This window comes from Stigmatopora nigra, chromosome 21 (genome assembly GCF_051989575.1).
Source record: "Stigmatopora nigra isolate UIUO_SnigA chromosome 21, RoL_Snig_1.1, whole genome shotgun sequence".
Classification (NCBI taxonomy): Eukaryota; Metazoa; Chordata; class Actinopteri; order Syngnathiformes; family Syngnathidae; genus Stigmatopora; species Stigmatopora nigra.
This window is the reverse complement of record NC_135528.1, coordinates 3232777-3249208: the sequence shown is the minus strand read 5'-3', so window position 1 is coordinate 3249208 and position 16432 is coordinate 3232777. Positions and strand designations below refer to the sequence as shown.

Genomic DNA, 16432 nt, shown 5'->3' with positions numbered 1-16432 from the left:
TTAGTGAACTTGACGAAAATCGTGGTTTAATATTGCTTTTATTCCTTTCGCAGCCAGTAAATTAGCTGTCAGCTATGCGGGTCAACCAAAGAAAGAACGAAAGCTTGACTGCTTCCTTCTTCTTCTTTTATGCCCGAGTCAGGTTGACGCTGATTAATGACCCCTTTGAGGGCCGAGGGTCTACAGTTGACTTTACTCTCGAGTGGGAGCCCAACTTTGATAAACTGCCGGCTGCCCATTTGCATGCTGTCAAGTTAGTACTCCCTTCTTAGTGGGGAAAATGGTCGACGATATGAAATGGATTATTTGGGAGAAAAACCTATTAGACATTTTAATAATAGTGATATGTTAAATAAACATGAAAAAACAATTTAAATTAAAAAATCTAAATACACATTATATAGAAAATAGGTTAGCCCTGCTTTCATTAAATACCAAATAAAATATCCATCCATAGCTAATTCATCAAATAAAAGAAAATTATATTACTTACATAAATTAATTATTAAATAAAACCCATTCATTATTTTACAAAAAATCCCATTCCATTAAAAACAAAAAAGTATAATACAAATTCAGTGACTTAAAGATTAAATTTAAAATTAACTTTGATTAGTTACTCACAAAACCTCATTAAATGAATAACAAATAAATTAACAACAACAAAATAAATTAAAATAAAGTAATTTCCATCTATAAAACCACTACTTATTTTTTACTTTAGTTGGAAGTAGTGAAAATAATAGAAGTGAATTAATAATGAAAATACCTATTAACTTGTAATGATGTTAAAGCTTAGTGAAGAAAATATAGAATATTCTTTACAAATATTTCAGCCATATGGTACAATATCATGAGTATGGATGTACATGTATGGACTTTTATATGAGGCATCAGGCCTCATCTTGCTGATTGGAGTGCAGTCATTTTGCTATTAGATGGAGGACAGGTGCAGCTGCCTCTGTTTGTGTCACTAACAAGGCATTTCATCATGTTTAGCGCTGGCCCGGTACCCGCACACGCGCACACTCACGTGCATTCATACATGGAATGGAGAGGTTCAGGTGCACAGACAAAATTGTACAGTCGAAAACACTGAACCTCACCAGTCATCCGGATTCAAATTTATAACCAAATCATATCTAATGCCAGTAAATCTCACCAGAACAATAAATGGGACATGGACAGCAAGTAATTGGGAGTCTAATTGCACTACGTTGGGGTTTTATAATCGTGTTTGATGGATGTACAGATGACATTTAAGGATTGAAGTCTGTTTTATATATTTCCACTTCGACACCATCCTTGTTTGCTGTGCCGCTGAGGCTAATTGTTGCATGCTATTGTCGGCGGTGGTGCAATAAGAGCAAAGTAATGTCCTCGTTTGGTGAAAAGTCATTGAGGACGCAACCCTGGCTGTCGCTTAGCAAGGCAACGCAATTAAGTTTGTTTTGGAGCAAAGTGCTCATTTGTCCCACTGTTAAATGGATCCTTACCTCCGTCCCCCTTATGTACCTTAATCTCTGATGGAACTCAATCCATGCTTCCCCCTAGTGTGTACTAATGTATCCTCAATAATTTCAGCTTGGAGTTCCTCTGCCTTTCCTCCTTGTTGTGCCCTTACTGGGCAACAAATGGCCCTCCCTCTTTGTCTTTACTAGTTGTGTGCCTATGCTCATCCATAAATTATTTCATCCACATCGGCCCCACTCCAAATTGCCCTTACCCACATCCTGTCTGGTTGCTGTCACTGTGTTTCCTCCCATTGTGCCCTCACCCTTTTTTTTTTACCCCTGATACAGATTCTTCATGTACAGTGGTACTTCGAGGTACCAGCTTAATGTTTTTGTATGGCAAAGCGCTCGTAACATAACATTTTTTTTAAATGATCTTGGATTACAATGCAGACACCCTCAAAAATAAATGTAATCTAACCTAACACTAAATTTAATTCTAATTTTGTTTGACATTTTGTCACATTTCTTCTCCCGGATTAGGTCTATTTGCCCCGCCTCCACACAGACCTTCAGTCAATATCAAGGGTTGTTTGATTTTTGTATTCCCTTCAAAATATTTGGAAAATGATGCACACAAATGTCCTCACAATAGGATAACGCCCGACCACTTGCCCACGAGAAGTAATATATACGCCAATCGCACTGACTACCGGGAAGAAGAAAAACACTGAAAAAATACAATGCTCCGCCCAGTGCTCGCAGAGACATTACACGAGGGAGTTGGGACCAGAAAGACAGTGCCCATGATGTTCTTATGAGCAGCCTCTCGCGTCCGTTGTCAGCTTGTATATCAAAATTTGTCTCTTATCTCAAATTGCTAGTATGTCGGGACACCCGTAAGTCGAGGTACAAATGTACTGTCACCCATGTTTCCTCAGCCTTTCTTGCTGCCCAGGCCCCAAATTCTCTCCATGGGGTACCCCCAATGGATCCTCCCCTTTGGCTAGTGCAGATTACTACAGATTTTGACCTATTGATCGTCTCTAAATGGCATCCAAATTCCAGGAATTAGATTCTCAGATTTAGGGATGAAAGAATAAAGTGGTCATAGTGTATCTCAACATTTCGCTCGGAAGTTAAGTGCTGTTTGTGGCTTTTTTGTCATCCCGCAACCACTTACTGTGTTCCGCATCTGTCTTGGGAGACTTGAAATGTAAATGCATGTGGGAGGTATTTTTTGCATGAAATCCTACTAAATTGTGGTTCAAAGTCTTGTCCGCTTCATAGTGGATGATGCTTTTTGTATATGAACTTATTAATTAATCATGTGTATTGCATAGTCAATGCAAAAAATATGAATACATTTCAGCATGAAAGTCTTACACTGTCAAGATAAATTGATATGAAGTGGATGTTAGGGGATTTCACTTTTAACACTAAACTTACAGCTTTTTATTCATTTACAAAATAAGTTATCCACATTTTTAAACACTGTTAATCAAAATTTGACAGATCTTAAAGCTTGCACTGGTTGTTTTTTACATAACTCTTCACAAGAAATCCTACTAAATCTTTGCCCACTCTTACTTTCATTGACTCCAAGCACAATCTGTGTACTTTTCTAGTGCCTCTCAGGCAACAGGAGCCCATCCACATAGATGAGCATCACAGCCGACACTTGCCCCTTCTTAATAAAGCCCATCAGGGCTATCACGGAGACCACTTCAATTGGATTTTCTATTTCTTTCCCCCTTTTTTTTCTCAATGGGAGAACAGCGTAGGGCCACTGTGCTCAGCGGAAAATCTCATTCAGTTTGCCGACTGATGGCTAACAAGGTCAAATGACTCCACAGATGAGGTGCACTCGGAAGGCGGACACATACACACCAACACATATCATGCACACACACATTGGGCACTCCATCTCTGAGAATGGACTGTCAATAATAGAAGAGTGAGGGCTGCTGATATCATTAGCGAGTGTGCGAATCACAGCAAAACTAGTTAGCTGGTGTCGCTATCAGTAGACACTTCCTCTGCCACATGTTCTTGTTCTTTCTGCACTGTCTCAGTTTTCACGTTGTCATGGAAACGCAGTACCGAACGAGAGTAAATGCTGCGGCGGTGTTTTCTGCACAAAAAAAAAAAACGCCCAATCCAGCCAACCTTCCAACCATCATTGAACTATCCATCTTCCAAGTCATTAAAAACATTCAATTGTTAATCTATACTGCTGCAAAAGGGTCTTTGCAGGTGCTGAAACTTATCCAAATTAATTTTGAATAGGATGTGGGGTATACCCTGAATTGGTTGCCAAACAATTGCATTAAAAACATATATATCCATTGTATTTAAACCAAAATTTAACTGGCTAACCAGACAGAGGATCAATTCTGTATCGAGAGAGACATTTGTCCATCCATCTAGCCAATCTAAACACATCAACCGTCCATCTTTTTCCTTTAGGAACAGACCATTAATCGCTACATCCATCTACCTAGTCACCTACCCATCAATCTATTCATCAATTCCAATGATCAAACCAACTGATTTTACTAAACTTATCCATCTATCCTCCTTTCAACAAATCACTCATTCCAACCAAACAATCATTCCACAAACCATCGAGATATCTCATCTATTATTCTCTCCAAATAACCATTAGCAACAGCCTTACCCTCTTGTAGATACTATTCTCTAAGCTACCTGCCCATTAACAGATTTCTTCGAAAAAACAACCAGCAATCTAGCAAAAAATCACCCAAACAAACCAGCCAGACAGCTGACTGAATAACTATCCATATAGTATTCTACAAAACAACCCAATATGACTTCTGAAAAAAAACCTTCTAATCACACCAATGGGAATATCAAGTGAAACAGCAAATTTCATACTTCCACAATATTCAATGCAAACATAAATGTACAAATTGCTGAAGATTTAATAGTGTTACGTAAGGGGTGCAAGGTCCTGTTTTTTATTGCCCCAACATTGAATTTGCGAATGTCATGAATCAAAAACGTACCTTCTTCCAGCATTTTGTCTTCATTTCGTTTTCTTCTCTTTCTTTGACATGTGCAGTGTGACAACGCTAAGGGCCTGCGGGCTTTCTTCGACGCCATCTGCTACGGACCCAAACACCTGATGATCTTTGGTGGTGTCTGCCCCTCTGTCACCTCCATCATCGCTGAGTCCTTGGAGGGATGGAACCTGGTCCAGGTAAGAGCTGATCTACAAATGTAACAAAGCTCACTAATTGTCCAGTAGGCTGCACAATTTTTCTGGTAGATATTGTGAATTTTATGCATTATCCCCCATACCTTAGTACAGAAAGTTTTGCAAAGCATATTATTTATTATTCAGCACTTGACTTCAGTCTTCAATACAAAATACTGTCAATTATAAGACATATATACATACATAGTCCATATAAACATTAGTAGAGTTAGCAAAATATATATAAGTCTCCACACTAATATCATGCGCAAGGCAATTATGTTGATAATTGGCAGTCTCATTTCTCATTGGTCACCAAGTCTTGCGTACTTCCAATTGCGTTTTTTTTTCTTGTATTTCTCTCTGCAGCAAGGCCATAAATACAATAACATACATACAATTAATTAAAACTTCCTTCTGATTGGTCAGCGTGGTCAGATTACTTAGCCTGATCTTTGCAAAGTATTAGTAGCTCACCCCTCATTGGTCAGTCAGGTGTACCTGAGAATTTTATTAGTGTTGTTTAAACTTTTCGCTAGCTACCTCCCAACCCCAACTAAATCATCCCTTTAGACCCGGTCCCAGTTGAGATTGATTCTTTTACTGACAGCATTTATTTACAAACATGTGGTTGCACCGAGCCTTAAAACGGAACCATGAACACTGTTTAATCCCAATATGCGTATTATCATCCAAACTAACCTTTTTATGTTAACATCGATATCCCACTGAGGTTCAACTGGTGATTATGGACAACCAGCTCTTATAAAAAGAAAAAGACTCATTAGTTACTTGTTTTCTTCTTTGGTAGTGATTTAATGACTGAGAGTTTTATAGCCAAATGTTAGTATTTTGCGCAAACAACTGCTGAATAGCTTTATCTTCCCTTCCACTCTGCCAGAGGTCTTTTTTTTTTAACTAGATTCAGGATTATGTCTGTGTGCCTTTTCTCACTACATCATCTCTTATTGTACTCAAACTTGGTACTCTACTACAGTGTTAAACATTACCACATTTGCTTAAAGTCAGAGATACGGCAACGTTTCCTTCCTCGGATGAACAGAAAAACGCTCCATCTGCGACGAGCAATGCAAAAGGTTATTGGCTGGCGATAAGATAAGACGAGAAGCCGCTGCCGCCAGCAGATAGCATAATTCAAGAGGCGGCGGCTTAACGCCAATGTCACATTTACGCTGCGTATCTCCTTCCGCCCACAATTACGACCAGAAGGATGCCTCACCACAGAAAGGATTACATTGAGAATCATAAAAAAAACACATTTCTTTCATATCAAACACTCAAATTGTTCCCTTTTGGTGATTTTTACTAGATACCACAGCATACATTGTGATTTATCAGACTGGATCAGTAGCGAGTTGGCAATCTGTGTACATTTCATGCTGCATTTAGTACCTGGGTTTATTGGTCTGCGGGCAGTTTAAATTGAGTCCTAAAAAAATCTGCCTGGCAACAGGTTATCATCTGGTTTTGTATTTTGGTTTTATCTATAGACGATTTACAAAAATGTGGTCAACTAGCTTATATCTAACTTTGAATATATTTAAAATAAGACCCATCAATGCCCAGGTTTGTTATTTAATTGTTTTTATGATTACATGGCAGAAAAAAAGTGTCCTTGTGCATGGAAATAAGGTCAAAATCAGTAACCTTTGCAAGGTATGGCGGACGTTTAATTTATTATTTAGTACCATATACGTTTTATTAGTATTATAAGGGCTGAAATGTAAGTTCTATATATGACAGCCTAAGTGCAAAATACATCTATGAATGTGTGCCTAGTGCAAAGTTCCTTTACTCTTTTTGTCAAACAGGTGTCACACTTTCTGTAGGCTTTCAAACTTTAGATAACGAGTGTCAAAGTGGCGGCCCGGGGGCCAAATCTGGTACGCTGCATCATTTTGTATGGCCCAGGAAAGTAAATCATGAGTGCTGACTTTCTGTTTTAGGATCAAATTAAAATGAAGAGTATAGATATACATTACATCTCCTGATTTTCCCCTTTTTAATTAATAATTGTAATTTTTTGATGTTTTTTTTGTTCAAAAATCATTTAGTAAAAGCTAAAAGTATATTTAAAAAAAAAACTAAAATAATAATTGTTTTAGATATATGAAAAAACGGAATATTCAGGGCTTTTAATCAACTTCTTTTAATCCATTTATAAAAACAACGAAATATTATATCAAAAATGGTCCATCCCACGTGAAATCAAGTTGACGTTAAAGCGGCCCGTTGAACCAACCCGAGTCTGACACCCTTGCTTTAGATGTATAAATCTGAAATAAGAATCCCATACATTCTAAGCATTGAAACAGTTTTAATCATCACTGTGCATTTGTTTTACATCCACTGCATTGAATCCAACGAGCACAACGGCAACAGCTTCAGTTGTTTAATCTAGCAATAAAGTCATTTTTTAAATAGATGACTCCCCATTTGTTAGCTTTTTAAGCAAAACAATGAACTAAAAACACCAGAGAAGCGCTGGAGAATATAAATGGCAACTCAAACATTTGTTTCAATGCAAAACCCAACACACTGAAGAAGAGATGCTTTAACATTGCTGCCAAGTCTTTTTATTTTAATTGCACAAATGAGATGTATACCTCTTTGTTTCGCCATTGTTTGCTTAGCACGTATTTATCCAGCTGCTGTTCGTGTGTATATGCTGGAGGGCTGTGAGATGATTAGCCCCTCTGCTCTGTCTCGGTGCCTGCTGCTGATGCTGCTGGCTTTTATGTTCCCCAAGCTAGATGTGTACACATTTTTTAGTGTTACGCAGTAATGCCTGGCATTATTCATAACATTTAAGCCACAATATAACCGGTGCAATCTTACAAACAATGTACAATTTACTTTGGATGTGTTTATACCACATCTGTTTTGATTTTAGTATGCTAGATGATTAATGGATACAAAAGTTAGGTGAAGTTGCAATAGAGATAAACAGGCACTTGCGTAATTATTCATGGCAAGTCCTTAAAATGGTGATTAAGGTTTGACGCCATACTTTATGCAGAACAAATGGATTAGGCAGAAAAGCTTGGCAATTTAGGGTACCCATCTGTCTATGAATACCTGCTTCCAACTGGGGTCTGTTTAAGTGACTTCTCTACTAAGCATTCATCAAAACTGCAGTATTAGCTAAAGATAGGCTGTTTCCAATCAAAATGGTTGCCTACTCGATCAAGCTCTGGCATTGGGCCTTGGAGAGTTTTTTTTTCTGCATACACAAGGCGCACCGACTGATTGGGCGCCCTGTCCACTTTGGGGGAATTTTTTAGACTTTTAGGTGTGGTTGTTAAGAGGAAATATGTCCTACGTTGTTTATGTGATGTTTTTTTATGGCCTAATAAGGGGAATTGCCATCTTTAATAAGTTGAGCAATTGGCCGAGGTATGAAATATGTCGACTGAATGAAACTTCATTTTAGAAACTTAATTGTATAACATCATTCGTCAGTGGCAACCAACCAGTTAATGATCATATCGTTAAAACAGTTAGAAATAGATAGTTATAGACGCATTTGTTTAGTTTCAGTGATGTAAGGGATAATACGCCTTATATATACTCAATGCTCAATGTAAAAAAAAAAAAACGTAAAGAAGCCTTGAATCATCTTAACTGTTAATGGCAGCCAATAACTCAAATAACTCCCTCGCCAAGGAATTCACCCTAAATGAATGCTTCGAATCAAATCCCTAATACGAGTCCTATTGACTCTCTTTAAAAACTACTTTTATGTTGATTGATGAACTGGATAACCTGAGGCTACATTTTTCAAAATTTCCAAGGGAGAACTACAGTGTAAACTTTCTCATCTCATGTTTGGACTCGTGAAACTATGTAAATCTTCCCTTGATACACATGCTTGCCAAATTGGCGGGTTTGTGCCATGATGAGACCTCCCAAAAGCTAATTAGTTTGTTCAAAGAATTCAGTAATGATGAACTGCAAGATCAAGAGGGGCTGGAAAGCACTTTGTATTATTATGATGTCGTTCTGCTTCCTGTTTCTCTCTCTCTGTGTGTGAGGGGGAGTTGATGTTTCTTTCTCATATTAGCATGAGGCTGTCTCAGACAGTTAAACTGCTCTTAATCGATCGTGCAAGCTTCAGTCTTTTCCTGCAGGCCGTCGCACTGCTTAATGGCTCATAATGGAGCTCAGTGCTCCTCGCAGTTCAAGTCTTTCACCTTCTTTTCGGATTTCCGTTCAAATGCCACATTGCAAGAAAGAGAATACGATGTCCGGTCAGTGAGCAGAGGCAGCCAAGTCCGATCCTCGAGAGCTCTTATCCAGTCTGTTTTCCATATCTCCCTCTTCTACCACACCTGAATTAAATGGTCCAGAAGCTTCTTACCGATCCCGATTATTTGAGTCAGGTGTGTTGCTGGAGGGAGACGTGGAAAATGCTCGATAGTTTCTTTGGTGGAGACTTGTGTCATAGCTATAGCTGTCATGTTGTTTATTTTGACAACCCAATTTGCTTATTCTAAACAGTGTCTTCCCTCAAAATTCATTTGCTGTCATTTTTTCTGCTTGGGGAGTTGAGTTCCAAATCCTATAACGGAATTGGTGGCCAGCCAATCACAGGGCACAATGGTAATTTAGAGTGTCCAATCAGTCTACCATGCTTGTCTTTGGAATGTGGGAGGAATTCGGAGTACCCAGAAAAAAACCCACACAGGCCTGGGGATAACATGCACATTTAGCACAGGTGGACCAACCTGGATTTGAACACAGGTGTGAGCCTGATGCGCTAACCACTGATCCGCCGGGCTGCCCTAAAAATGTTTTATTAAATTCTAAATATATTTAATGTGATATTTGTATAATATATATTTTATAATTGTGTTCATATTTATACATTTGGCACTTTAATTGAAAAAAACATGTTTTTTTTCATTTTACATTTTTAAAAGAATTCATTTTCTATACCACCTCGCATGGGTTCTACAATTTTTTCATAATTTCTTAAAATTTGTACTTATTTTACAAAGGAATTACATTTTTACAATGTTTTTATGTATTCTTTATATGCAATTTATTTTGCTAAATTGCTTCAAATTTCTAGATGGAAAACAAGCCTTATTTTTTCAGGCTACTTAATGTTGACACAGGTGTTTGTTTTCTAACCAGTCATTTCCAAACAGATGGACTTGTCAAACCACACCCGTACATTGTTAAGCATTAGGAACATATTTATGGTCGCTTTGTATCTTTACATTGTCTATTTGAGTTCAAATTGCTATGTAAATTGCAATCCTGGGGGAAACTGATAAACATTTCAGAGAAAGCTAAAACATTGTGCATGTCAGTCAGATGCAGATACACAGGCGTTGTAAAATGACTACACTACAAATGTTGTCTGACAGTAAAAGAAAAACATATAAGGAAAATTATTGGGGAATATGTTCAAGCCGTCATGAAGTTTTCTTGCGTTGAAATATGCTGTCACCCGACGCTTAAAAGTTTAATTCAAAGCTTTTAGTGCTTTTCAAGCAGCAAAACCCAAGAGACAAAGCACAGAGACAGCAATGTGGCCTGCTCATTAGCTGCCAGTCCTTCAGGCTCACAATCTGTGCGTAAGAAGCAAATCTTATGCTACTAGCATTGGCCTTAAAAGCTATGCGTTTGCACATATATTCTTTAAGATACAATAAAAAAATTATAACGCCAAAGTTTGCCTTGTCAAAATTTAAGGATGAGCACTGTTTCGATATAAATAGCTGTGATTTTTCTTTGAATTTCTAACTATTTAAAAAAACAAAATCAAAATGACACAAAGCTTACACTCCCTTATAAATTTACATTTGAATTTAACTCTTAAATGTATACTTTGAATTTACCTTGTTTACTGTTAGGAGCTTTAAAAGAGCATCTTATTTTTCATAGTTTAGTTTAATCCATATACAAATTTGAGATAAATAGATGAACTAAACCAGCTTTGTTGTCACTGTAGTGTCACTGCAAAATCCGTAAAATTTTAGTACTATTTAACATATTTTAGTAATATTAAACCACTAGTTATTTGTTAATTTGTTAATAGATGGCGAATTAGAAGAAATATAACTTTCTCCAATCCAATATCTTGTTTTGGGTGTTTTTTCAGAGGGTTGGAGCAAATGTATTTGTTTTTAATTCATTTCTATGGGAAACGTTTGTTTGCGTTACGAGAAATTTCGATATACGAGCTCAGTCTCGGAACACATTGAGCTCATATCTCGAGGTACCACTGTTCGTCCTTTGTGAAAAATTCGGAATAACCTGCAGATTTGTAATGTCAACTACTACATGGTGGCAGATTATATTGCTTCACAGTGTAAATTTTATTAAGAAAAAAGACTGAAAAGACACTTAGACCTCCAAATCCTAAAACTAAAACTGAACTAATAGCTATGCATTGGATCGAACTCATTATAGAAGTTCTACGGAAGTGGGACCAGTTGTAGATCTGCGCAGATGGTGATATTTACCACTCAATAGGTTAACAGGAAAGTGTGGTGGCGGGTGGGCGTCAGCGGGCGGTCCCACAGTGGTACAATTTTAAAGACTCGGCACGGACCGCCGCCCCGGACCCCCCACGAGCTGCAGGACGCATTAGCACACAAACATACACCAGTGGTGACCTTTTAACGCCAACAAACAGCATTAAAAATGAATAAGGACATAATTGAAAGTAACCGCTGGCGCTTCTTCTTCTTTCAACCTACAACACATGCATGCACATACACACAACACCCCCCCCCCCTCACTTCCACTCTACATACACACACAAAAGTGTTAGATGCTGTAGTAAAGCACACATTAGCTCCCTTCTAATAATTTGCCAGTAATAATCTTGACATTTACTGCGGCGTCATTAAGACACTAAGCAAACCGCACGCACTCTGAGTCGGGCCTTTTAAACGCAACAATCAAGCCCTAACATGGCTTACTCAAAGTAGCTTTAGGCTTTGACATATTACACAGTTTTTTTTATATTTTATCAACTTAATTTTCGATGTATTAACTGACCTGGTGTCAGAGTGGTTTGAAAGTTTAGACCTTCCTGTATTGAGTTTGCATGTTACTGTGTGGGTTTTCTCGTCTATTAATGTTTCTTTCCACATCCAAAAAGCATGCATGGTAGGCTATTTGAACACTGTAAATTGCCCCTAGGGATGACTATGAATGTGAATGGTTCTCACCTCCTGCCCTGTGATTGGCTGTTCCCCAAATGAGCAGTTTTTACATTAACCACACAATAACTTTGGCATCTTATCACTAAAACTAAACAAGCAGACCTTGTTACATCTCTAATCATTCTAATCTTATTTTTCAAAACAGAATAATGACAGCATGCATTTTTCCTCTTCCATCAATGCAGACAATTAGGAATATGTTTATAATAATGGTGTTTCTGATTTTAGTTTTAATCAAAATAATAATCAAACCCATGATTTTTTTTCCCATCATCGCCCATTGTTGTGGCAGTTTCTTCCTCAATGGCTTACCCTGCTAGCATGTAGGAGCCAGCGTTACTAATAAGCCTAATTGCAATAATTAGCGCCTTGCCTTGGATAAACACATTATGGAAGTCAGTGGGGGGGAACCTTTCTTTTATCGGGTGTAGGGGAGGTTCTTGTTTTTTTTTCAAGGTACTGATTACAATAAATTCCCAAGACATTTGTTGAATATTACAATGACAATTAGTTTTAAACATAATTTAAGGTTGTGTTTTAATCTCCGCGGTTGCCCATGTACAGGGTGACCCAAAAAGATGTGTACCCATGAAAATTTCTATTTTGACTTTGATTAAAAAGCTATTTATTTCAAATTACAACCACACATTATTCAGTTTATGGAAGACCATTCACCAGAGTTTCAGCTATTTTTGTCAATTTTTAGTCAATTTATGGCTTTCCCAAGATGTGTTCCAAATGTCCACCATTCCGTTGCAAGCAAACCTGTACTTGTCTGACAAAGTTGTCAATCACTTTTACACACTCCTCTTTCGGGATGGCTCTTATTTTTGCTGTGATGGCAGTTTTCAGTTCCTCAATTGTTTGAAACATTCGTTAAAAAATTGTTTTTTTATTGAATAAAATATGGGTATGCATCTTTTTGGGTTACCCTGTAGATTATTTGGGTTGCTCAAAATTCAACACCTCCAAGGTAACAGTAGCCTTTGGTGTTTTAACTTAAAATAGTAAAGTATTGGGTTTTTAATGCATGTAGTTGTGAGGTCTAAAGTGTATGCGTCCAACCATATGGCCGTTTGAATTTAATAGAAACAGGTTCTAGATAAGAATGTGCTTGCATTACCTGCAAAATATTGTTGACGGCAATGCTATGCAAAATGCTCATGTTACATTCTTACCATGAATCAGTCGTGTTCTGTGGTGTTGCGGTTCAATTTATCATTGAACGTCCTTGGAGTCTGTGTTCTTGTAGATCAGTGGCTGATAATGTAAATATATACCCAGCATTTACACACAAGTCACGTCTGATGCTATAATGCTTTAATTGCGCAGACTCAGGAGGAAGTAGCAGCCTCTGCGGATTAGGTCGAGATTTTTTTTTTCATGCAATGTCCGCCAGTGGTCGTGAATCTAATAAATGTGCAAAAAAAATAAACCACCTTAGTCCTTCAATCTTGTAGTGGACCCTCAGATATTGGAAACGATAAATAACGCTGTCAACATTCTTTTAATATATAACAACAGCTAAAGTCTCTCTAGCTGAATGAGGTAGTTACATATCTAAACTTTCTTTCCAGGCCTTAACTCTAAAAAAAAGAAAAAGATCAGAGAGGGAGGGATGTTTAAGATGACGGGAGCAGCCAAAAACAAAAAAGCAATTAGCATGGCTAAGAGGTGTTCTGACAAGCAGAGTCGTTGCCCAGAGGTAATCTGCTGCTTTCTAAAGTGCCTGCAGGACCACCCAGACGACATACAGAGACGAGAGGTTGCATTTTTACATCACGTCACAGCTAATCTCCTACGACGGTACGCTACGGCGAGAAAGAGGCGGGGATGAATCTGATTTAATTCAAACTTGCAGCGCCACAACGCATTTTCACTTTGATATCACTTAGATGGAGAATACATAAATTAAATGTAACAAATTTAGTGTATGCAAAACTTCAATTTGAAGTACTCTTACATTGAAAGGACAAAAGTGTCGATGCTAAATCAATCGAACAAGATACCAAGGGTAGTTCTGCGAAAATGTGACCTATACAATACGACTTATTGAAATTTCGTTGACTGGTGTGGGCAACCAAGGTACATCCCCCAAGGACATTCCCGGGTTTATTATTTCGTGGATACAGACATAAGTGATTGGGGTAGAGGAATCGAACTTCCACTGAGCAAACCTAGATCTTTTTACTCCCAAGCTAAATGGGATTTCCTGTGTGTGGCTCCAGTTTCTTAACTAGGTCTACAATGTCTTGTGTGTCTTGTTTCTGTCTTGCTACTGCAACCAAGAAATTTCCTGAATACGGGATGAAATACAATTCTAATCTAATGTGAAGAAGTCTTCCTATTGTTCACAAGTCTTTCCAATACTTTCACCAATCCTGGAAATTACCCATCTTGGTCTGAAATACACCCGCTGGTCTAGGTTTGCAAATAGCACGAAAATATGGCTCATACACATATTTTACAAAGCTTAAAATATATTCAGGCACATTGATTTTTTTTCAATAATCTAAGATGTTAGAAGTTTGAAGATCTTTTAGACTCTTTTCTTGACAAAAATACACCCTCTGATCTAAATATATTGTCATAGTCTCATCATCCACTTGAATAACCCTATAAACAGTGCACTCTGAATCTCTCTCCAGTACATTTTTTCTTTCTATGCTCACAGCGAGGAAAATCTGAGCTCACGCAATGTACTGCCTCTCTCACAGAGAACAGCTGGAGAGAACAGCGATGGCCTCCCCGGCGCAGCATCTGCTCATTAATCATGCACCGGCAGGCCATTTCAGGTTGCTGCTATGAAATCTCCATTTATAAATAGAATTGCGATGAAACCAGGTGACAGGATGCCATCAGTCATCAGTGACTACCCAATAGCACAATAACAGTTCTGCCTCCCAATTTTTGATTCCCACTGGGATTTCCACCCAAATTTGGGACTCACATGGAGGCATAATTAAAATGTATAATGATGTATACTAAGTATGGGGTTGAAATACTAACGATTTCGTCAAATCCAAGTAAGACATCGAGGATGTCGTTGATGGTTTTTCAGCATTGTTAAGCGAATCTAGTCGGCCTTGGGACAGTTTCTCATAAAAAAAATAAAGTTTCAATCTATAGATCAGAGTTAAACAAGAATGTTTAGTCACAGGGATTAATTTGAAAACTACTAGAAACTGAAGTACTCAGAAAAAACACACAGAAAGGTCCAGGAATGGAAGCCTCGATCTCACACAATGGGCCGACCTACTGTCAAACAAATGATTGAAAATAATCCCCGTAATCCCAAAAATGTTGTTGTAATTAATGATGGAATTTAATTTAGAATCCAATTTGACAAAAGCATGTTATAGGTTTGGTGTGAATACCATTAGTTACAGAATATAATAACCTAAGCACAGATACATAACCAATGAGGTTACAACTTTTGTATGGAAAAATGTATTTTCTTTAAAAGTATGTTTTTTTATTGTAAATCCGTCAGTCACTTCTGCCCTTTTTACTATATAAATATAGCGCGTCAGCAAGCAATGTACCAAGATAGTCAAGCTGTCATTGTCATACGGCGACATCTCCAAAAATTTGAATTTAGCGCATACAAAAACGCACTGACTGATTAAGTATTCCATTCACTTTGGGAAAACTTAAGACTTTTAAGTATGCCCTATGTGAGTTAATATGTGCCAAATTGCATGTGTATGGTTTATTATCACTTAATGGGTATTGCAATCATTAATAAGGAGAACGATAGGTCGAGGTTGACAAGTGTGTAGATATTTCTTCTCAAAGTAATTGATGAATTTGTTCATTTTCTGCACTGCTTATCTTTGCAAGGGTTGCGGGGCAGACTGCCTTGGGGTGTGGGAGGAAATGGGAGTACCCGGAGAAAACCCACACAAGCCCACATGCAAATACAGTGAGGACCCCAGTACTAGAAGGCCAACGCAGTAACCACACGGCCGCTGTGCCGCCAAATAAGATATATAATCAAGAAAAAAAAACATGGTTTCATTGTTGTCCTTGAAACGAGGGAGTGGCCCCATCTGTCGACAGATGGCGGTTTGAAGAATAGCTACCGCTGCCGATAAAGCTGTCTCCCGGTGCAAGTGATGAGGGAGGCGGGGGTGGCAGCATTGACAATTTATGTCACGTCAAACTTATCGCGCATCAAGCTCAGCAGAATTCATAGATGCTAGCTGCGACTAAGCTACTTCCAGGTTCCCATATCAGGTTGAACTGACAAGCTAAAAATGTAATTTTATGGTCATATATTTGAGGTGGAACATGTCCATGATGTCATAGAAAGTCAATTGTGTGTACGCTTGGCTGGGCGGAGACTAATTGCTGTTGGCGACAAGATGATTGACAAGTGGGCAAAGGGGAAAGCTGGCCATCAGCTGTTGTCACATCAAGTCAATGAGCTTTTCTTACTATTGTCATTTTAGTTATTTTAGCTCATGATTGGTGATAGTATTAGTAAAATTGTATATTTTTATTCGTAACAAAGCATTTCCGCATTAACTCTAGTGCAATGCATTCCAGAA

The 16432-nt window shown here is 38.0% G+C and overlaps 1 protein-coding gene across 1 annotated transcript in view; it reads left to right on the top strand.

Moving 5' to 3' along the window:
* gabbr2 (gamma-aminobutyric acid (GABA) B receptor, 2) overlaps nt 1-16432 on the top strand; it is a 99694-nt gene that overhangs the window by 23716 nt on the left and 59546 nt on the right. Inside the window, exon 2 of the mRNA XM_077743764.1 lies at nt 4540-4677. Coding sequence (XP_077599890.1) covers nt 4540-4677 — 138 coding nt within the window. The remainder of the gene's footprint in view (nt 1-4539; nt 4678-16432) is intronic.